A 22,443-nucleotide genomic window follows, 5' to 3' on the forward strand; every position below is an offset into this window, starting at 1 on the left:
GTGAAGTGGAGGCTAACTGGTTTCTATGGTGAGCCAGCTTGGGAGGACCGCCACTTGTCTTGGTCTTGTTTAAGAGACCTTCACCGGCAGCATCAGATGCCCTGGATAGTACTAGGTGATTTCAATGAGATTAAGCTGAATTCAGAAAAAGAGGGAGGAACCCCCCCCCCCCAGTGCATATGCTTAAGGCGTTTAGAGACTGTTTAGATGACTGCGAGCTTCAGGATATGGACTATATTGGGGATAAATACACCTGGAGACGCGCTGATGTTCGTGAACGATTGGATCGTGCTGTGTGTAATAGTCAATGGACTTTAGATTATCCCAATGCTGCAATCATCCATGAGAAGCACTACAGGTCTGACCATAGGCCTATTTTGGTTGACACGAAATATTATAAGACAGGCCAGATTAGACATCGTTTCGGGGGGAAAAAATTTGAAGCTAGGTGGTTATCTGAAGATACTGTAAACGAAGTGGTTGCTACTGCCTGGGCGAAGGCAAACCTGGGAGGCTTGGGTCCAAGCTTGGCTTCAAGAACCAAAGTGGTACACAATGATCTCCATAGTTGGGATAAATCTGTTCTGAAGGGTCCGAAAAATCGTATCAAGAAGTTGAGTAAAGAACTAGAAAAAATAAGATATGGTGCCTTATCGCCGGCTTCTTGGGCGAGACAAAAGGAATTACAACTGCTTATTGACAACTTATTGGAACAGGAGGAGATCCATTGGCTTCAAAGAGGGCGTGCTAATTGGCTGATGCATGGTGACCGGAACACTTCCTTCTTTCATAATGCTGCCACTGCATGTAAAAAAAGAAATCTGATTAAAAGGCTCTTGGATGATACTGGGGTCTGGAAGGAGGGTAATGAACTCCAGGGTCATATCATGTCCTATTTTGCTCAGCTGTTCACTTCTGAAGCTTCTGAGGATTTTTTGTCAAAAAAGACCACATACGATTTCATACTGACAAAAAAGACCATCTACGCACCGTATTGACAAAAAAGACCACTTACGTCATGGCGGCAGGGCCGGCAGCCGACACATGGCACTTGCCGCCACAGGCGTTGGCGGCGGGACCTGCCGCCGTGGGCGGTGGCGGCAGCCCAGGTATATAACCGGTTCTCGAGCAAGTAACGGAACAAGAAGAGGCTGGTGGCCCCTGCCGCCACATGCCATGACGGCAGGTTTGATGCGTGCGACGTGAAAATGTCTTAGTCCTCGCACTGCCGCTGCATGAAAGTATTTACTGGCTGCTGCACGTACATTCTGACGCATGCAGGCCATTATATGCATGGTCATACGTATACGCGGCAACAGCAAAGGCACCTGCATGGACGTACGGAGGTAAAAAGTCTAGCTTATACCAGGTCCCAGCCAGTAGTGGCAAACATTGCACGCAGCCAGCGAGGATCTAGAAGCTCTACAGATGGAGAGATGCAGCCGGAATAACACAGCTATCCGCAGGCGCATTGTCGCGCGCAGCAGCAGCTGCTGCCGCCTACAGGCGTGGCGGCGGGGCCCACCTGGCCTCGCCCCGTTCTGTCACGCGGCACCTGAGATGAAAAACCTGTTGCCCCGAAGCTGCCGCCTGCGCTCACGGCGGCATGTCCCGCGTGGCGGTAGGTGCCACGTGTCAGCTGCCGGACCTGTCGCCACCGTATATGTGGTCTTTTCTGTCAATACGCCGTGCAGGTAGTCTTTTTTGTCAATACGAATTCGTATGTAGTCCTTTTTGACAAAAACTCTTCTGAGAGGCAGGCAAGTGTTCTAGACAAGGTGCCCCATAAGGTGTCTAGAGCGATGAATGAAAGTTTACTTGCACCGTTTACGCATGAGGAAGTAAAAAAGGCTCTCTTTAGTATTGGTGATTTTAAGGCGCCAGGCCCTGACGGACTGCACGCAGTTTTTTTATAAGCGGTTTTGGCATCTTTTGGGGGGTGATCTGATTGATGAAGTTCTTACAGCAATGAATACGTACACAATCCCCGAGGGTTGGAATGATACAATTATTATTATGATTCCAAAAACTAAAGCACCTGAGAAGGTAACTCAATTCCGCCCAATTAGTCTCTGCAATGTCGTGTACAAAGTCATCTCCAAAATGCTTGCGGCAAGATTGAAGATTTTTCTGCCAGAAATTATTTCATCCACTCAAAGTGCTTTCTCCCTGGACGGCTGATCACGGATAATTTCTTGGTCGCTTTTGAAAGTTTTCATACTATCAAGAAAAGGAGACAGGGTAAGACTGGATTGTGTGCGGTGAAACTGGATATGCACAAGGCATATGACCGCGTTGAGTGGGACTTTCTAGAAAAGATCATGATCAAACTGGGGTTCCATAGAAATTGGGTTCGGATGATTATTGTTTGTGTTCGGACTGTGAGATACCGGGTCAGATTTAATTCTGAGGAAAGTGAGCAATTCACTCCTACTAGGGGCTTGCGTCAGGGAGACCCCTTATCCCCGTACCTTTTCTTGTTGTGCACTGAGGGTCTTACCTCCCTGTTGTCGCATGCGGAGTGGAGTGGCGAACTTAAAGGAGTACAAGTTTGTCGAGATGCGCCAACAATATCTAATCTTCTATTTGCTGATGACTCCCTGATCTTAATGCATGCTACGTCAGGCAACGCTAATTGCTTGAGACGAATTCTATCGGATTATTGTAAGGCGTCTGGGCAGTTAGTGAGCGAAGACAAGTCAAGCATTTTCTTTAGTCCGAGTACCAAGCCTGAGGTTAGAGAGGAAGTGTGTACAATTCTGAATATAATGCCAGAAGCTCTGACGGATAAATATCTCGGATTGCCAGCCATTGTTGGGGCAGACAGAAGTGATAATTTCCAGTTCCTGATTGATAGAGTGCTAAAGAGATTGCTTGGATGGAAAGAGAAAAATCTGTCCACGGGTAGAAAAGAGGTGCTTCTGAAAGCGATTGCGCAGGCGATACCATCATATGCGATGTCTGTTTTTAAAATCCCAAAACAAATCTGCAAAGGGATCATAGACGGTATGTCGCAATATTGGTGGGGCGATGATGCGGATCAAAGACGGATGCATTGGCTTGCTTGGTGGAAAATGTGTATCCCAAAGAAATTTGGTGGAATGGGTTTTAGGGATATCCACTGTTTTAACCTTGCCTTGTTAGCTAAGCAAGCATGGCGACTAATTGAGAACCCTGATTCTCTCTGTGCTACCGTGTTGCGTGCAAGGTACTTTCCGTTAGGAGATTTGTTGAACGCGGAGTTGAAGAAAGGGAGCTCTTTTACATGGCAGAGTATTTGGGCTGGGATTAGTACATTAAAACGTGGTCATATATGGCGTGTAGGAGATGGAACTAATATTGATATCTGGAAAGACGAATGGATCCCAAATAGTGCATCACGTAAAGTTATAACTAGAAGGGGTCAGAACATCTTTAGTAGGGTGAGCGACCTTATTGATCCTATCACAAATCACTGGGATGTGGATTTAGTGAGGCAGACCTTTTGGCAAGTGGATGTTCGAAGGGTTCTTGCTATACCTTTATCATCTTCTGGCATGCAAGATTTTGTTGCTTGGAACCTGACTCGTACAAACACCTTTTTTGTGCGCTCAGCTTATTATGCATAATGGGAGGGCCAATATGGCCAAAGGTTAAACAGAGGATATCAAGCTTTTGGTATCAAACCACATCCAATTTGGGATAAAATCCGGGGTTTCAAAGTGCGTGCGAAGGTAAAAATCTTTCTTTGGAGAGTTATGCATAATAGTATTCCTTGTCGGGTTGCTCTGGCGAATTGTCATATTAAAGTGAGCGGGCAATGCCCAGTCTGTGAGATTGGAGTGGAAGATATTAAGCATCTCCTGTTCAAGTGTAGCCGAGCAAAGCACGTATGGCAAGCACTGGGTATTGATGACTTAATTGAGAAATTTTGTCTTGCTCATCGCCCTGGACAGTCTATTCTAGAGGAATTGTTGTACTCAAGCCCTGGTCAGTCTATGATTTTGGGACAAGCCCCATTGGCAGAGCTTGTTGCAGTGGCATGTTGGTATTTATGGTGGGAAAGAAGGCAAATTAGTCGTAATATTCAGGTGCAGTCCCCAGAAAGATCTGCGGTAGCAATCAAGGTGTTATCTTCAAACTTCAGGTCTGCTACCGTTCCTAATGCAAGGGTGAGAAAGGAAAGATGGGCTCCTCCAATAGGTGATTGTGTCAAGATAAATGTTGATGCTTCTTTTGACCCAGACATTCTGAGGGGAACTACGGGTGCAGTCATTCGTGATAAAAAGGGGAAGTTCATTGCCGCGTGTAATGCATGTTTGGATATGGTTCAAGATGTTTTGTCGGCTGAAGCTTTGGCGCTCAAACACGGCATGTTCTTAGCTGAATCCATGGGTTGTAATAGAGTCGTTGTGAGTTCTGATAATAGTGAATTAATAGAAATTATGAAGAACGAGAGGCCCCCTACGGGTATTGCTGCAGCGATTTATCATGATTGTTCTTCTATGGAGTCAGACTTTGTTAGGATTAAGTATGAGCATGCGAATAGGGAAACAAATTCTGTAGCTCATGAACTGGCCCAGTTAACTAAATTCCAGACCAGTAGGGTCTGGATGGATGATCCTTCCCCCTCTATTGTACCTCTTATGATGAATGATGTAACATTATTATCTATTAAATAAAAAGGTCTTTTTTGAGGTAAAAAAAAAGGAAGCACGCCCCTTCCGCACATCAACGGTGCCTGAGCATAGGTGGACGGATTTTTGCTCAAGTTTTACCGTTTCTCTTTCTCCCATGCCCATCTGCTGGGCCTGAATATCTGCCGCAGGAGCGCCATCTTGGGGACGTTCCAGTTCTCCACATGCCTGAACAACAAACCAACTGTATCTGTCAATCACCAGACTCATAGCACATCGATCTCGTGCACACGATAAGCTCACGGAACGACGGAGTGAGCGAGTACCTGCACACCTTCCCCGACTCAGCATCGAAGTAGTACTCCGTGTACCCGGTTGCTGAAAAAGTGAAAAATATTTCAACGAGACCAAAAACATGTTCAGCACAGGAGCGATGCATTTTGCAGTTCGCACCGGCCGGGCCGGACGAGGTGTCGATCTGCTGATGCAGATACATAGCGCGTCGTCACGAACTTACCGGAGAGAATGGGCCTCCACGGGAACGACATGACGCAGCTGAAACGCCAGTGCCCGATCGATTTCTCCTGCACCCAGCAGAGGTCGATGAACCGGCAGAAAACAACGCACCATTAGCTGTTGTAGCAGTAAGATCGATTGACTGACGCTGGAAATGTGCTAGTACCTCGACATCCTCCCATTTGGTTAGCTTCATGTTGGACTTCTCCAGCAGGGACCCGAAGTTGGTGCAGTTCCTCTTGAAGCGCTGCAGGCCTCTGAATGAGCCCGCCGGGTCGGCGAACTCGCAGTCGTCTTCGTACGCTCCCAGCGTCAGGTTCCCTGCAATACAAACGTGAACAAAACCGCAAACGTGTAGTAGTGCTGTAGTACAGTTTACTTGCTGATCTAGAGCTTAATTCCTGACCTGTGACGAAGTATGACCGTGCGAAGTCGTCCTTGATGGCCTCGGCGACCTGCGCGCGGCCAACCGGCTGGGACTCCGACGCGCCGTCGCCTGCAGCGCCGGCGTCCGCCTCCGGAGACGGCGGCCGGAAGAAGGACGCGGCGATGCCGAGGGCCTCGGAGCCGTACCAGGCGGCCTTGAGCACCACGTTGTCCGACTCCGAGCCGGAGGGCGTGCCGGTGCGCGGGCTCGTGGACGTGGACCCGGGCTTTTTCTGCGCGTTCAGCCGGAAACGGCGGCGGGATGGCCGCTGGAGGAGCACGCCGGCGTTCTGGCGGTGATGGCCGGTGGGGAGGGGAGTAGCAGGGGCGGGGTGCAGCAAGGCCATTCCTTTTGCCGGAGCTCCGGCCGGGCCAACAGTCTAGTAGCAGAGGAGTGGCACAGCCACTTGTTTCGCCTAGACTCTCTTACCATTCGAGTGTGCGGTTGGGATTAAACGCGGGAGAGATGGTTTTTCTTCACTCTGGAATGTCTGGTTGCAATGACATAGTAGATCTGGACAGTTATTTTTTCCGAAGGTACGCAAATTGCGTATCATGGCTTTATAGAGAAAGAAAATATCAAGTACAAGACCACTACCATTCTTTGCAAACAACGAGCGCAGCATAGCTTCATATCCGGCTAGTCTAAAAACAACTACCCACGACAACACAATTACAATGCAAAAGAGTCTACCCAAAACCGTAAACCTCTCCGTGTCTTGACCGGCGTCGGTCACCTCCGAAGAACAGCAGCTCCCTCTGTCGAATTTCGGGTTCCGACAGACCCTTGAGGTTCGAACACTGGGATGCGCGCGGAGATCTCTTCCCTATCGATATACGTCCAATCTCCTCGCATGATCTAAGCTGGAAACAACGAACAATACAAGGGACACAAGGTTTATACTGGTTCGGGCCACCGTTGTGGTGTAATACCCTACTCCAGTGTGTGGTGTGGTGGATTACCTCAGGGGCTGATGATGAACAGTACAAGGGAAAAACAGCCTCGCGAGAGGTGTTCTTGAGCTGGTGCGATGAACTGCTTGTGTGAGTTCAGTCGCCTCTCTCTCTCTCTGCTAGGGTTCTACCAGATCTCTCCCTCTTTTTTGTCCCTTCTTCTCCCTCTTCACTCTGTGGTGGCTAGCCCTATCTATAGAGGCCCTGCGCCTCTCCCCAAATAATAAGCGGGAAGGGCGCCAACAATTGGCCATTTTGAAGGGGAACATCTAGTACAAGTTATCCTGACCAAAGGTGGTCTTCGGCTGCCAAAAGCTCTGGTGATGACGCCGTCTTGGGCTCCACGGTGACCTCCGTCCTGCCGCTCTATTGGTCTTGGTCTTGTTGCACCGGAATGGTAACCTTTGCCCGATGCCTTGGTCTGTGCTTGCCCCCTTTGCACCAAAGGGGACACAAGGACACTGCGCAGGCCGGCGCCCGCCTGGGCTCGATGGTCATGGCTTGCGTCACGGGCTCCTCGCGAGGTACCCCTGCCTTGATCTCTCCACCTCCTCGCGAGCCTGCCCGATGAGGCTGCCTCTGAGAAAGCTTCCGATCGTCTGCCCCGCGAGGCTTGGCCCCTCGCGAGGGTCTTCAGCTTGAGCTGATGAAAATGGACCGCGCTGGGCCCCCACTTGAGCCACGCTGCAGGCCGCAGGCAGGCAAGTCTGGGGACCCCCGTTCCCAGAACGCCGACAGTAGCCCCCGAGCCCAAGGCGCGCCCGGGCTTGGCCTAGCAGGGAAGCGAAGGGGCAAGCGCGAAGCGCCGTGGGCCCTAACAGTCTGCGGCCTTGGGCGCCGCGTGGCGATTGATTGGATGTGGGCGTCTACGCTTCCCACGACACTTCGCGACCGCACGACTTGATAAGTCCCTGCATGCAGAGAAACCGGTCATGATTACCTGCGATCGTGGTGCTCGACGGTTGGCCTCCTCCGGCTATAAGTACGGGGCTGCTCGAGTCCCTTCAGTCCATCCCTTGCCGCCGCTCCTTTCCTTCTTCTTCCTCGCTCTTGCTTCTCCTTATGCCAATGGCACCAATCCGTCGGTTCTCTGCAGAAGAGAAGGGAAAGGCCCCCCGAGAGGGTCCTGACCCACTTCCGTCGAAGAAACGGCTGGTTCTCTGCCACCGAGATGAGGGTGCTCAGCAGGAGGCACCGAGGCCCCGGTACGAGCGCCCGCCGCCTGGGTATTCGCTACCCTTGTACGCCCGCGTCGTGGGTCCTGGGGGAGAAGGCGTCGAGCGACATCGACGGTGCCGCCATCGACGCCGGCGAGTCACGGTGGTGCGTGTCGTTCCTCCTGGAGTCCACGCCGAGCGCTCCTCTCGCGAGCTCGTGCTCCACGCCGCCATGCCTCCGAGCTCTTGGATTCGCATTCCCCCTCCTTCGCCTTCGATATGCCGCCGAGCGGGGCTCTGGAGCTCTGGCTGCAGCACGCTGACTGCGGTACCCTTGCGACCGGAGCGGAGGTCGCGGTCGTCGCTCCGGGCAAGGTCTTCATGACCCGGGGCTGGGGCGAAATCGCCCGGGTCTGCTGGATGGTAGGTGCCCTCGTGATTCATCTTGAATACGATGGCGCCTCCCTGATGTTCTTCAAGGTCTTCGATGCTGAAGGACGCCGGCTGGAGTGCTGCCCCAGGGAGAGCGGGAGGGGCGACGAACCGGCGAGGACCTGGCCCGCCCATCGGCCCTCCAGCAGCTCCTCAGGCGGCAGCGGAGGAGCTGGGGAATCCAGCGGCTCCCCCGAGCTCCTCGCGACTCCGGAGACGAGCGACGATAGCTACGAGCCCCCGAGCTCGCGCCGTGCTCAGAGCGGGGCAGTTGCGTCCAGCCGCCGATGCCACTGATCTAGATGGGGTTGGCGTCGACGTTGGGCAGCCCACTGTTGATGATGGCGTCCCTTGCGGCGGTGCGGGCGATTAGCGTTCCTTAGGATTAGTACTCTTGTTCCCTGCGAGGAATCGAAGCAACACCCCGCGGGGGCATGTAAGGCGTCTGCCATGTCTTTTATGAATATTATATCCTCAATATGAATCAATGTGAGGTGCTTGTCTTGTCTCGGCTCGGCTCCCCCTTTCTATCCTCACGAGGACTTGGCGCTCTATGCTGACAGGTCCCAGTCCCCAGGCAGGCTTCAGCCATCGCTGGTATGCTAGGTCGCGATGCCGTGGTCAAGGCCAGGAGGTGAGTGGCCCGAGGTCCGGTAAGAGCCCCCGAGTCGCGATGCTTGGGGGGTCCCCTTTAGCGCTCAAGCAGCCCTCGCTGGGCGAGAAAGGAAGGCAACGTCGCCATGATAGAGCCGCATTGGGCGAGGGTTTTTGCGCTGCGTTGGTTCAACTCCTGTAAGGGCGTGACTTATCTCTTGAGTCTGGTGTAGTTCCTCGACGAAGCGCCTGGCCCGAGCGGTGGCAGCTGAGGCGCTGCTGGGTTAGGTCCTCGCGAGCTTCTTCCCACTCCCCCGCACTTTCCTTAATGCTTTACGTCCTCAGGTCCCGTTCCTCGAGCGAGCTCAGCCGCTGCTGGTATGACAGGTCGCGATGCCGTGGGTCAAGGCCAGGGGGTGAGGGATGGAGAGCCAGTAGGAGCCCATGAGTCGCGATGCTCAGGTGCCCCCTTATAACGTGCAAGCGGTCCGTGCCGGAGAGAGGGAGAGACAGCTTGCGATGTCCCTAGCGTTGCTCCTGGAGTAGGTCCTGCACACCAATCATGAAGAGAAACAATACATGTCGTTACGGTTGCCAGCCAACCTTTGTCGCTCCGAGGAAGTGATTGGGGCACTGAGGGCCTGGTGAGGTGGCGCCTTGCGGGGCTGCCGCGGCCAGAGCTCGACCACTCAGATTTATCGGTGTTGAAGGGACGGACCCGTGCGCAGATGCCGTGCCAGAGCGAGCAGCTTCATAGGTAGGCGTCAATCGAGCAGGCGATTAGGTCGGGTGTGTTAAGCACGCAGGAGGAAATTCATTTAAATAGACGCGAGAAAAGCAAACGCCATTGGGCCAGGCCCGAGCAGCTCGGGGATGATGCAGCCCGAGGGGCGCCCCCAACAAGGTAAGTAAAGAGCATAAGCAAAATGGATACATGCCATAGGGACGGACCCACGCGGCCTGGGAATGATGCGGCCCTGTGGGCGCTCCCAGCTAAGAATGGAATTTAGAAAGATGTCACCTGGTGCCGTTGAAGATGGAGTGATGTTGAAGAAGCGGGCGATGTGTGATGAAGACGTCGATCCTCACGAGCCCCCAGGCCCAGGAGCCTCGGGAGGCTCCGGGGGCACTGATGGGTCTCCGAGAGCCATCTCCATCTCCGCCAGGACCGCACGATGCCTGACCTCTTGGGCCTCCAGAATGCTCCTCAGCAGGCACTGATGAGCGGCGACCACGTTCGGCAGGCCGAAAGGCATGCGAACGTAGTTGTGAGGTGGACCCTCGCAACGCCCCACGCATGAAGGCCAGAGGCGCTCCTGAGACGCGGCTCGGTTGAGCCCTGGCACGCCGATGCAGACATGCAGCCCACTATCCTCGCCTGGATGTGGGGCTATGGCGGGCAAGCGGCGACTGCCGCGCATGACTCTCGACTCCTGTAGCTCCTGGGTGTTCCTTGCGATGAACTCCTGAGGGTTTGGTCTTTCTTGCCTTGAAACGTACCTGGAAGCACCCCTCCAAGTGGTGCCCGAGCGCCTCCCTCGCGACCTTGGCAAAGTTGGTGGCTCTCCAAGAAAAAGCCCCCGAGCCCTGCCTGAGGAGGGCGTCAGGCGCGCCTTCCTATGCGAGAGAGGGTGGCGCTCCCTGATTGGGCGCAGATCCTGACGCAACACCTCCGGAGGCGCCTGCCTCCTTATGGCTTGGGTCAGGCGAAACCTTCTTCTTCTTAAGTGTCGCCTCGGGAAGCCTTCCGTTCCTGTGGTCCGGGTCTTCGATTGCCGCGGCTTGGAATGCGCGCTCAAGTGAACACACTGCGTCCCTTTCTTCACAGGGTACGGTGATGACTCCACCGCTTCCTGTCATCTTGAGGACATTGTACCCATGGTGAGTCACTGCCATGAACTTGGCCAGGGCCGGGTATCCGAGGATGGCGTTGTATGGCAGACGGGTGTGGGCGACGTCGAAGTAGATGAGCTCGGTGCGGTAGTTGTTGCGCTGTCCGAAGGTGACTGGAAGGCGAACCTGCCCTACAGGAACATTGGAACCATCAGTGACTCCTGAGTAGGGCTTGGACGGCTGGAGCTGATCGTACTGCACTTGGAGATTGTCGAATGTCTTGACGGACAGGACGTTGAGTCCTGCTCCGCCGTCAATGAGGGTCCTGGTGACCTGCACGTTGCTGATGACTGGGGAGCAAAGCATCGGGAGGACTCCGGTCGTTGCCGCGCACTTGAGCTGATCCGCTGAGGTAAATGTGATAGCGCACGCAGACCACCTGAGAGCCCGCGTGGCCTCAAGCTTGGGGAGGACTGCATTCACCTCACGAGCAAACTGCTTGAAAATGCAATGTGAGGCTGGGGCCTGCGCGCCACCCAAGATGCAAGCGATTGCACGCGGCTCCTGGAATCCCCCAGCCCCCTCGTCTTGATGTTGGTCTTCATTCCTCCCCAGCGGTGGCGGCAAAGGAGGAAGGCCTGCGTTGCCGTACGGGCGATCCTCACGAGGCTGATCTCTCCAGCCTCCCTCGCGAGGCTTGTCCTGCCACCGATCCTCGGGAGGTCGGTCACGCCACCCTTGCCGAGGGCCACGGTCTTCCCATCGTCCGCCACCTCTTCCTCCTCGGCCATAGCCCCTGTCGTTGCGCTCGGGGCGTCGGCCGACACGTCCATCTCTCACGGCCCTGAGCTCTTGACATTCGTTGGTGTTGTGGGTGTGGAGGTCGTGGTACACGCCGTACCGGCTGCCCTTGGATGACTCGGGCTGATCCCTGCCTCGCTTTGTGTCTGGCTCCGCTGCAAGCACGACAGCCCCCTTGCGCTTCACGTCCTTGGCCTTGGGCTTCTTCTCTTCTGGGTCGGCAGCCGGGAGTTCGAGGAGGGAAAGGCGCCCTTCCTCAGCCCTGGCGCACTTGGTCGCCAAGTTGAACAGCTCCAGGGATGTGCACAGGTCTTCATGGATTGCTAGCTCCTCCTTCATCTTGATGTCGCGTACGCCATCGGAGAAGGCCAAGATGATGGCTTCTTCAGTCACCTTGGAGATCTTGAGGCGAGTGTTGTTGAAGCGCTGGATGTATTTCTGTAGGGTTTCCCCTTGCTGCTGCTTGATGCGGCACAGATCGCCCATGGCCGGGGGCCGGTCGCGAGTGCCCTGGAAGTTGGTGATGAAGCGAGTGTGCATCTCGTCCTAGGAGGAGATTATGCCAGGAGCCAGGTTCAGGAGCCAGGTGCGGGCCCCGTCCTTGAGCGCCATAGGAAACCAGTTCGCCATGACCCTTTCGTCTCCGTTGGCGGCTTCGATGCATAGCTCGTAGAGCTGTAGGAACTCCGCGGGGTCCGTCGTGCCATCGTAGCGAGGGGGCAGGTCATGCTTGAATTTGCCTGGCCATGCGACGCCGCGTAGCTCGGGGGTGAGGGCGCGGCAGCCTGCCGTGGCCACCGGTGCCTTTTGCTGGTGCTGGGCTTGCTCATGGGGATTACAGCACGCCGCCGCTTGGAGCAGCTCTGGGTCTTGTCGTGGAGGTGCAGGGACACGATCTTGGCGCGCCGGCGCTGGGAGCGCGCGAGCACGTTCTTGAGGACGAGGGATCTCTTGGCAGCTCCTTTCTTGCTGCGCAGGCGCCGGACGCGGAGGGTCTCGCCTGGGGGCTGCACGCCTTGGAGCTAGGGCGCCTTCTTGGGGAGGAGGTGGTGGAAGCGCCTCTTGATCCCCGCCTCCTGCGCGGAATGGAGGGCGAGGCAGCGAGAGGGACGGCAAGGGGGAGCCCCCTGCGGCGCTGACGAGCTCGGTGATGCGGGCGAGCCAATCCTCGTAGAGGTCATCGACGGGGCGGTAGTGCAAGAGCTCTCTTGCCAAGAGCAGCGCGGCGTGCGCGTCCGTGGGGGCGCGACGGGCGTGGGATGACGTAGCGGCTGGAGTCAGCGATGGTGTGGCGGTGCGGCCCTCCTGCCGCACCGAAGGATGCTGGGAGGAGGCCTGCTGCTTGTTCCCCACCGGGCCGGTGGCGGCGTTGGCGGCAAGCGACGGGGAATGGCGGGGACGTCCGCCGACGGGCGCCGTCTGGGCGACGCGGGTGGAGAGAGCAGCCCGGCGCTCGGCGCGAGCCCAACGAGCGTCAGCCATGGACACGACGGAAGATCGTACGCGAACAGCGGAAGAAAGATTTCGGCGCACCCCTACCTGGCGCGCCAAATGTCGGATTTTGGGTTTCGGCAGACCCTTGAGGTTCGAACACTGGGGTGCGTGCGGAGATCTCTCCCCTACCAATCTACGTCCAGTCTCCTCGCGTGATCTAAGCTGGAAACAAGGGACACAAGGTTTATACTGGTTCAGGCCACCGTTGTGGTGTAATACCCTACTCCAGTGTGTGGTGTGGTGGATTGCCTCAGGGGCTGATGATGAACAGTACAAGGGAAGAACAGCCTCGCGAGAGGTGTTCTTGAGCTGGTGCGATGAACTGCTTGGGTGAGTTCAGTCTCCTCTCTCTCTCTGCTAGGGTTCTACCAGATCTCTTCCTCTTTTTTGTCCCTTCTTCTCCCTCTTCACTCTGTGGTGGCTAGCTCTATCTATAGAGGCCCTGGGTCTCTTCCCAAATAATGAGCGGGAAGGATGCCAACAATTGGCCATTTTGAAGGGGAACATCTAGTACAAGTTATCCTGACCAAAGGTGGTCTTCGGCTGCAAAAAGCTCTGGTGATGATGCTGTCTTGGGCTCCACGGTGACCTCCGTCCTGCCGCTCTGTTGGTCTTGGTCTTGTTGCACCGGATTGGTAACCTTTGCCCAATGCCTTGGCCTATGCTTGCCCCCTTTGCATCAAAGGGGAAACAAGGACATTGCGCAGGCCGGCGCCCGCCTGGGCTCGATCGTCATGGCTTGCGTCATGGGCTCCTCGCGAGGTACCCCTGCCTTGATCTCTCCGCCTCCATGCGAGCCTACCTGATGAGGCTGCCTCTAAGGAAGCTTCCGATCGTCCGCCCCGCGAGGCTTGGCCCCTCGCGAGGGTCTTGAGCTTGAGCTGATGAAGATGGGCCGCGCTGGGCCCCCACCTGAGTCACGCTGCAGGCCGCAGGCAGGCAAGTCTGGGGACCCCCGTTCCCAGAACGCCGACACCCTCTAAGCTTCCCTAATTAACGCACCATCCCCCATAAAGCCAAAAGGAGGTGGAAAGAAGATGGCAGGACTCGATCCGACCTGAGAAAGGCACCGTCTTGGAGTCAGCGGCGTCGACCGTGCATTGCGCGGGGGAGGAACGGTCAGGGCAACAACGAACATCGGAGGAGCGCAACATAGGAACTCCAAGTCTCCCGGCACCACCTGGACAGTTTTACTTCACCGAGTTTCGAAGCTCACACATTCGTCCGATAGCAACCAACACAAGCGCGCCAAATTCACACCATGCTCTCGATATTTCTCTTGCAACAACACCCCAACTCAAAAGATAATCGGCTTTGCCGAATCTGAGTCAACTATGATTTAACAAAGTCTCAGTCGACGTGTTGTTTGTAGGATGCGTAGGAGCCATTGGACGTTTTTGGTTGACCGCATTAGGCCCACACCGAGTTGGGCGAAAAAAGTGTGTTTGGTTGCATACATGGTGGGTTGCTTCACATCGGCACAAACCTTAAAGCAGTCGACAGCCTGGCTCGCTCGCTGGAAACCCTCCAATTGGCAATTTCCAGCGAGCCAAACTCAGTGCGGCACAAGCTCGCACACGAGGGAGCAACCCGAAAGCGAGTGGGGACGGCGAGAGATGGAAATCGGGCGCGGCGACAAATCTAGCCTCACCCCGCCCCCATTTTACTCGGTCATCACTACCTCTAGGACATCCACTTCCTCTAGTCTCACCACCGGCGACGGTGGCGACTCAGATATGCGCAAGCGGCGGCGACAGATGCGGCAACAACACTATCTGGCAGCAGAAGCTGGTGCTCCCCTTCCTGGTGGCCACTGTTGGGTCGTCCTTCACTCATCCATGGCCTCCCCTTCATCGTCATCGTATCCGATGCCGGTAAGCAACACCCCCTCTCCCCTATGTTAGGTCGGTTGTTAGGATTGATTTCCCCATTGCTCAACGAACCCTCGACGTCGACTAGGTTATGGACGCACGGATGAGGCTGGTAGTTCAGTCAGCATCATTGATAGTTGTGATTCAGGCATGGCTCATGTTCATGCACAGGAGAGATGTTCATCGTGCTTAGAGACCTGCAATCAGTTACGCTCCAATGCTTATGCGGGAGAAGGAGGGGATCGTCAATCTGAACTACATCTTGCAAAGACATAGAGGCCCTGTGGATGCTTCGAATGAAAAGGGCGCCATTTGTCAGATTTTTCCAGACCTTCAGGAGCAGGAGGCTACTACAAGATATCATCCAAACCAGTGTGGAAGAGCAACTGATCATGTTCCTCCATGTTGTTGGCCATAATCAGAGGTTCAAAGTTATGCAGAACACGTTCATGAGATCAGTGAAGACTATCTCAAGGTACTTCAAGCAAGTGTTCTATGTTGTGGGGAGCTTAGAGGAGAGATGACCAAGTCACCAACCGGTCGGACTCCTACCAAGATTCGCACTAGCCCAAGATGGTATCCATACTTCAAGGTGAACACTGATGGTATGTACTTCCTGGCTTGATATGCCTTTATTGTTCAAGGTGAGCACTAACACAATCTTGTATTTCCATTTTAGGATTACATTGGGGCAATAGATGGTACTCATGTCACTGTTAGAGTGTTGAAGTCACAAGCTAGAGCATATAGGGGGAGGAAGTACTACACAAGCCAGAATGTGCTTGCTGTTGACGACTTTGATTTGAAGTTCACCTATGTGCTGGTTGGCTCGAAAGGGTCAGCACATGATGCTAACATTATCAGTGATAGTATGAGTCGTCCTAATGGCATCAACATCCCCGATGGCAAGTTCTACTAGCAGATGCGGGCTATGCATGCCAGCTAGGTATTCTTCCACCCTTCATGAAAAACCAGGTACTGATGATACGTCTCCAACGTATATATAATTTTTGTTTGTTCCATGCCATTATAGTATCAATCTTGGATGTTTTATATGCAATTATATGCTATGCTATATAATTTTTGGGGACTAACCTATTAACCTAGTGCCTAGTGCTAGTTGCTATTTTTTGTTTTCCAGAAAATCAGTGCCAAATGGAGTCCAAACGCTATGAAAACTTTTTGACATTTTTTCTGGACATAAGAGACCCTGGAAACTTCGGGAGGAGACCAGAGAACGTACAAGGAAATGGCAAGGCAACAGGGCGCACCCTGGGGGTGCACCCTATTACCTCATGGGACCTCGAGGCTCCGTCTAACCTAATTCCACTTCAATAAATTCTCAAATATGGGGAAACCAACGAAGAGACACCCAAAACACTTTTTCCGTCGCCGCAAGTCTCTGTTCTTCCGTGATCCCATCTGGAAGCCTTCCTCGATACTCTGCTGGAGGGAGAATCAATCATGGAGGGCTTCTACATCATCCTTACCGTCTTTCGATGATACGTGAGTAGTTTAACACAGACCTACCGGTCCATAGCTAGTAGCTAGATGGCTTCTTCTCTCTCTCTTTGAACTTCAATACAATGTTCTCCTCGACGTTCTTGGAGTTCTACCCGATGTAATCTTGTTTTGCAGTGTGTTTGTTGAGATCCGATAAATTGTGGGTTTATGATCTGAATATTTATGAATATTAATAGAGTCTTTTCTAAACTTTATTATGCATGATTGTTATAGATTTGTACATCTCTCTGGTCTATCTGTTTGGTTTGGCCACCAGATTGATTTATCATAACCGGGAGAGGTGCTTTGTAATGGGTTCAATCTTGCGGTGCTCTATATCCCAGTGAAAAAGTAGGGGGCAAGACATGTATTTGTATTATTGCCATTAAGGGTAAAATGACAAGGTTTATTCATATTGATTGGGTTTACTTTGTCTACATCATGTCATCTTGCTTAAGGTGTTGCTCTATTTTATACTTAATACCGTATATGCATGCTGGATAGCGGTCGATTGTGGAGTAGTAGTAGTAGATGAAGGCAAGAGTCAGTCTACTTGTCTCGTATGTGATGCCTATATACATGATCATTGTCTTGAATATCGTCAAAACTATGCGCTTTTCTATCAATTGCCCAACACAAAATTGTTCGCCCACCGTATTCTATGTGCTCAAGAGAGAAGCCTCTAGTGAAAATTATGGACCCCGGGTCTACTTTTATCATATATATAAGAACACAAAAATACCTTGTTGCAATTTTATTCTTTTGTTTTGCAATTTATTTTATCTATCTATCACTATCAGAAATAATCCTTGCAAGTAACGATTCCAAGGGGATTGATAACCCTCTTGCCAGTGTTGGGTGCAAGTATCTACTTTTGTGTGTGTAGGTGATGTTCACGAGGCTTTGTGTGATTCTCCTACCGGATTGGTACCCTGTTTATCACTGAGGAAAATACTCATCTCTATCGTGTTGTATATTCTCTCCTCTTCGAGGAAAATCCCAACGCAGCTCACAAGTAGCAGGAATAATTTCTGGCGTTGTTGCTGGGGAGACATCATCAAAAATCTATCAAGTACCTTCGCACAAACTATCATCTACTTGCTCTTATTTTTATTTGCCCTTGCCTCTCGTTTTCATCTCCCCTACTTCTATTTTTTTTACAAAAACAAAAAAAATTGTTTGCTTGCTTTGTCGCCATGTCTCGAGAAAATACCAAGTTATGTGACTTTTCCAATACTAATAATAATGAATTTATTAGTACTCGAATTGCTCCTCGCACCACTAGTGGGGAGTCATGTGATATTAATGTTGTTTTGCTAAATGTTGTTACAAAAGAACAATTTTCCGGTAGTCCTAATGAAGATGTTGCATCCCATGTTAATACTTTCGTTGAATTATGTGTTATGCAAAAGAAAAAAGATGTGGATAATGATATTGGAAAATTGGAATTATTATGTTCTTACTACGAGATCGTGATAAAACTTGGTTTCCATCCTTGCCTCAAAATAGTATTGATTCTTGGGATAAGTGTAAGGATGCTTTTATTGCCAAGTATTTTCCTCCTTCTAAAATTATTTCTCTTAGAAATCAAATTATGAATTTTAAGCAACTTGAACATAAACATGTTGCACAATCTTGGGAGAGAATGAAATTAATGATAAGAAATTGTCCCACTCATGGTTTAAGATTATGGATGATTATACAAAATTTCTATGCGGGGGTAAACTTTGTTTCTAGAAATCTTCTAGACTATGCTGCAGGAGGTACTTTTATGTAAATCACATTGGGAGAAGCTACAAAACTCCTTGATACAATTATGGAAAATTACTATCAATGGCACACCGAACGAGCTCCAACTGGTAAGAAGATAAATTATGTCGACGAAATTACAACTTTGAGCGATAAAGTGAATGCTCCTAAGAAAATGATTGCTAGAAAAAATGATCATGTCGATTCTAATGACGTGCCATTATCTACTTTGATTGAGCAAAAGAATGATGCCATTGATGTGAATTTTATCTCTAGAAAAAATTTCAACAACAATGCTTATAGAGGTAATTTCAATCCTAGACCGTATCCTAAAAATTCCCCTAATAATTATGATAATTCCTTGTAAATAATAATAATAATAGGGTACCTACTCATCTTGAGAACCATATTAAAGAATTCATTAATTCTCAAAAGATTTTTAATGCCATGGCGGGAGAAAAATTGAATAAAGTTGATGATATGGCTATGAACATGGATAAAATTGTTCATAATATGGAAACTCTTAAATCTAAATTTTTTCCAACTAAGCATGATATTAATGAGTCTATCAAAGCTATCTATGTCTCCATTAATGAAATTAAAGGGAAAACTGCTAGGTTGAGAGCCAAGCGAGAAATTCTAGAAAAAACAATTCCGCCCGATTTTTACCGTAATCATGATGAAGAAATTAAAATGATTGGTGTCTTGGCTATTGAATATTTTTTTAGTAATATAAAACTTGGTGAAAAAGGGACTGGAGATGAGCCAACTTTAGCTAGAAGGCGTCCCAATCGTTTGAAGAGTGATATTCTTAATAATATAAATAATATAAGTAGGTTTGGGGAGGTCAAGACTTTAACTACTGATGTGCCCAGTTCTTTGGATTACAAGGACTTTAATTATGATAGTTATTATTTAATTGAGTGTATTTCCTTATTGCAACCCATGATAAATTCACCCAATGCTTATGAACAAAACAAAACTTTTACTAGACATATTGCAGAAGCTATGATGAAAGGTCGTGAAGAAAATTTAGAGTTGGAGGTTTCAATACCTAGGAAATTATATGATGAATGGGAACCCACTATTAAAGTAAGATGAAATGTTATGAATGTAATGTTCTATGTGATTTGGGTGCTAGTGTTTCCAATATACCAATATCTTTATGTGATTTGCTAGGCCTTGTTGATATGGATGAATGTTCCCTTAATTTGCACTTAGCGGATTCCACTGTAAATAAACCATTGGGTAGAATAAATGATGTGATTATTATTGCTAATAGAAATCATGTGCGGTGGATTTCATTGTGCTTGATATTGAATGTAATCCGTCTTGTCCTATAGTACTTGGAAGACCTTTCCCATGTACCATATGTGCTATTATTGATATGAAAGAACGTAACATAAGGTTCGAATTTCCATTAAAGAAAGGGATGAAACACTTTCCTAGAAATATAATTAAGCCACCATATGAGTCTATTATGAGGGACATCTATGGGATAAAAACTAAGGGTGACAATACTTGAAATTATGCATTACGCCTAGCTAGGGGCGTAAAACAATAGCGCTTGTTGGAGGCAACCCAATAGTTATCTTATTTTTCGTTTTTATGTGTTGACACGATTATTCTACTTTGATGATTGTGTTTTATGTTTTAATTAGTGTTTGTGCCAAGTAAAGCCTTTGGGATGATTTGGTCGATAGTTGACTTGATTCTGTGAAAAACAAAAACTTCCACGCTCACTCCAGGAATTCTTAAAAATCACTCAAACATGATTTGATCTGATTTTTTACACATGATAAATATAAAAATTTCCCACGTTGTCCTAATTTTTTAGATTTGTTAGAGTTTCATAAGTATGGTCATTGTTCAGATCATCACAAACTGTGCTGTTTTAGACAGATTATGTTTTCGTTGCATACTTTGCTTGTTTTGATGAATCTATGGATTATATCGGGGGGTATAAGTCATGGAGAAGTTAGAATACAGTAGGTATTATGAAATAATAAAGGGATTTTTACATATGCGCCTTGGTTCCTTAGCTCTACTCCTTCATCCCCGCGCTCTTAACTTTTGCTCAATTTTCCCCACTCCCTTGCCAGAAACCCTCATAACTGGTCACAACGAACGGTCGGACGTTGCCGTAGGGTCAAAGGCTTGACCATTAACTCTGACGAGTGGGTCCATGCTGGACTGTGTCGTCCATTGGACCTGACAGGTGAGGTCGCATTGGGTGGTGTCGATGTTCGACCGTTGGGCCGTCCCTTGCATTAAACGTCTGCGCGCACAACGCCAGGACAGAAGCCTGCTATGCATGCACCCAGCAAAGCTTGCCTGCATGCGTCGATCGAGCCTGCATGCGCTGATGCCATGATGCGTCAACCGAGCCTGCATGCGCTGATGCATCCTCCGCGATGCACTAACCAAGCAGCTTTCTTGCACGCTAGCCGCCACGGATGCAGCGACGGTCACTGCCACTGGTTCCTCTCTTCTAGCTAGGTGGCTACATATCTGTGGCTTGTGTAAAAAAAGAGCCACTCCCTTGCTTAGCTCTACTCGTTCATCCCTACTAACAAAGCTTGCTTGCATGCACTAGGTGGTTACTAACAAGGGAACCCTACTAACAAACCGAGCTCTCTAAGAAAACAATCAACAAATATGTAGTCCCAATATGTAGATAGGGCCAACAAGCCCATATCATGATCACATAGTTCAAACTAGGAAGAACTTAATAATAGAATAGATAGAAAACTTAATAATAGAACTTAAAGAAAAGGGCCAACAAGCCCATAGCAGCTCCAACATAGTTCAATTACAACTTAACATAACATAGGCTAAAAAAAGATAGAGGGTTTAGAACCCTAGCTGCCGCCTTCTCCACCTCGCTCTTCCTCCGGGCGCCCTTTTCACTGCTCCTCTGAGGCATTGTTGATGGGGTACGGAAGAGTGTGCATGTGCGTCATGGTGGGGAAGATGTTGGTGTACTCCATGAACCTGTTGTGGGTGGTGAAAGCGATAAACTCGGAGCCACACCAAAACACCCGGCCGAGGAGGTAGAAGGCGTGGAATGTGTTGGTGAAGTGGGCAAGGAGAGCAACCACCACAAGGTTTTGGATGACCTCCTCGACGCGGAACATCGTTGGAGATCCCCGCGGGAGGTGGTGGTAGCCGGATGTGAGGAAGAACTCGGTGAAGTTCCTTGCGGTCCTCAACCTTGATATCGCCCACACACGTAGTGTGCGATCAACGTACACACCAGTAGGATAGAGCCTCTCCGGCACGGTGGGTGGGAAGCAGTAGGTTGGTTCGGTGTACTGCATGGCTGATGTGTAGAAGAAGGAGAAGGGGTCGAAGAAAGAAGGGCAGATGGCAGAGGATGGGAGATGGATGAGGGATGGCAGAGGCAGAGGGTGCTTAAATAGCCATAGCACTACGTGTTATTTGGACGTGGCAATAACGGGGTCAAATGTGAAGTAGCCCGTTTCAAACCCACCGCAGCATCGGGAGTGTACACGCATGGGAAACGGTGGTTTGGAAAGAAGAAGAAAAAGAAGGTAATTGCACGCGTGGGAATCTATGGTCATATATATTATATGAACAAAAAGATACAATTTTTGAAGGGCTTGTGGCCATTTTGCATGATAAAAATAAATTTGGCCCTTATAAATTTGGTCATTTTGCATGATAAAAAAAGATAGAGGGCTTGTGGCCATTATACAAATGCAAAATGACCCATTTTTGAATAGTTTGTGGCCATTTTGCATGATGAAAATAAATTTGGCCCTTATAAATTTTGTCATTTTGCATTTTTATAGAACAAAAAAAACTAAATTTTCTATGTAATGTCAATTGTTGTGTAATTTCAAACGATGCAAAAAAACAGAGCCAACATTTTCACAAAAACAGAGCCAACACATTCACAAAAAAATGACGCAATTTGACAACCCAACCAGAGCTTGGTTTCCTTTTGGGCCCAATAACAACATTTTTTTCATGGAGTCAGTGGTGGGTGAGCAGCCGAGCACAACAAACAGGATCGCCTCTCGCAGATCACCCCACGATCCAACGATGCGGAGCCGTCCTTGTGATCCAACGACCCGGAGCCTACACGCAGCCTGCCCATCGAATTCCTTCTAGAAGACCACATCTGAGGGTTGTCGCTTGGCTCCAGGGTATTATAGGACGACTGACGTTTGGAGCTAGGGTTAGGAGAAACCCCGTGGTGTTTAGAGGGGTTTTGAGCTGGTCAATGGGGTTTCAAAAGCTTTGCCCGAGCATAACTAATTTAAAAACAATCGAAAAATATAAAACATTTGCCATTCGTCGTTTTATAAGACACACTAACGAGGGAAAATACTAAAGTTGGTATATCGTCATTTTCATGAAAAAACCCTAGCTGGCATGATCGAGGTCAAATGAGCACCATTAATTTAAAAAAATCAAAAAATATAAAACATGCGCACAATGTTGTCTTATGTGACATGTTACCAACCAAGA

General features: G+C 50.1%; 1 protein-coding gene across 1 annotated transcript; it reads right to left on the bottom strand.

Moving 5' to 3' along the window:
* Positions 1-4,525: 4,525 nt before the first annotated feature.
* On the bottom strand, positions 4,526-5,966 carry LOC119355992. The gene is made up of 5 exons (XM_037622886.1): positions 5,539-5,966; positions 5,299-5,453; positions 5,134-5,200; positions 4,943-4,994; positions 4,526-4,844 (listed from the first exon to the last, which is right to left on the bottom strand). The coding sequence occupies exons 1-5, from the start codon at positions 5,903-5,905 to the stop codon at positions 4,754-4,756; spliced, it is 732 nt and encodes a 243-aa protein (XP_037478783.1). The 5' UTR covers positions 5,906-5,966; the 3' UTR covers positions 4,526-4,753.
* Between the last annotated feature and the right edge of the window lie 16,477 nt (positions 5,967-22,443).

Source organism: Triticum dicoccoides, chromosome 2A (genome assembly GCF_002162155.2).
Source record: "Triticum dicoccoides isolate Atlit2015 ecotype Zavitan chromosome 2A, WEW_v2.0, whole genome shotgun sequence".
NCBI classification, from domain to species: Eukaryota; Viridiplantae; Streptophyta; class Magnoliopsida; order Poales; family Poaceae; genus Triticum; species Triticum dicoccoides.

Bases quoted from the DNA above. Each gene is read 5' to 3' on its own strand.
- LOC119355992 (XM_037622886.1), bottom strand. From the start codon at position 5,905: ATGGCCTTGCTGCACCCCGCCCCTGCTACTCCCCTCCCCACCGGCCAT. The intron at 5,454-5,538 runs GTCAGGAATTAA...TTTGTATTGCAG, and splicing joins ACGGTCATACTTCGTCACAG to GGAACCTGACGCTGGGAGCG. The intron at 5,201-5,298 runs GTACTAGCACAT...TGCTGGGTGCAG, and splicing joins CCAAATGGGAGGATGTCGAG to GAGAAATCGATCGGGCACTG.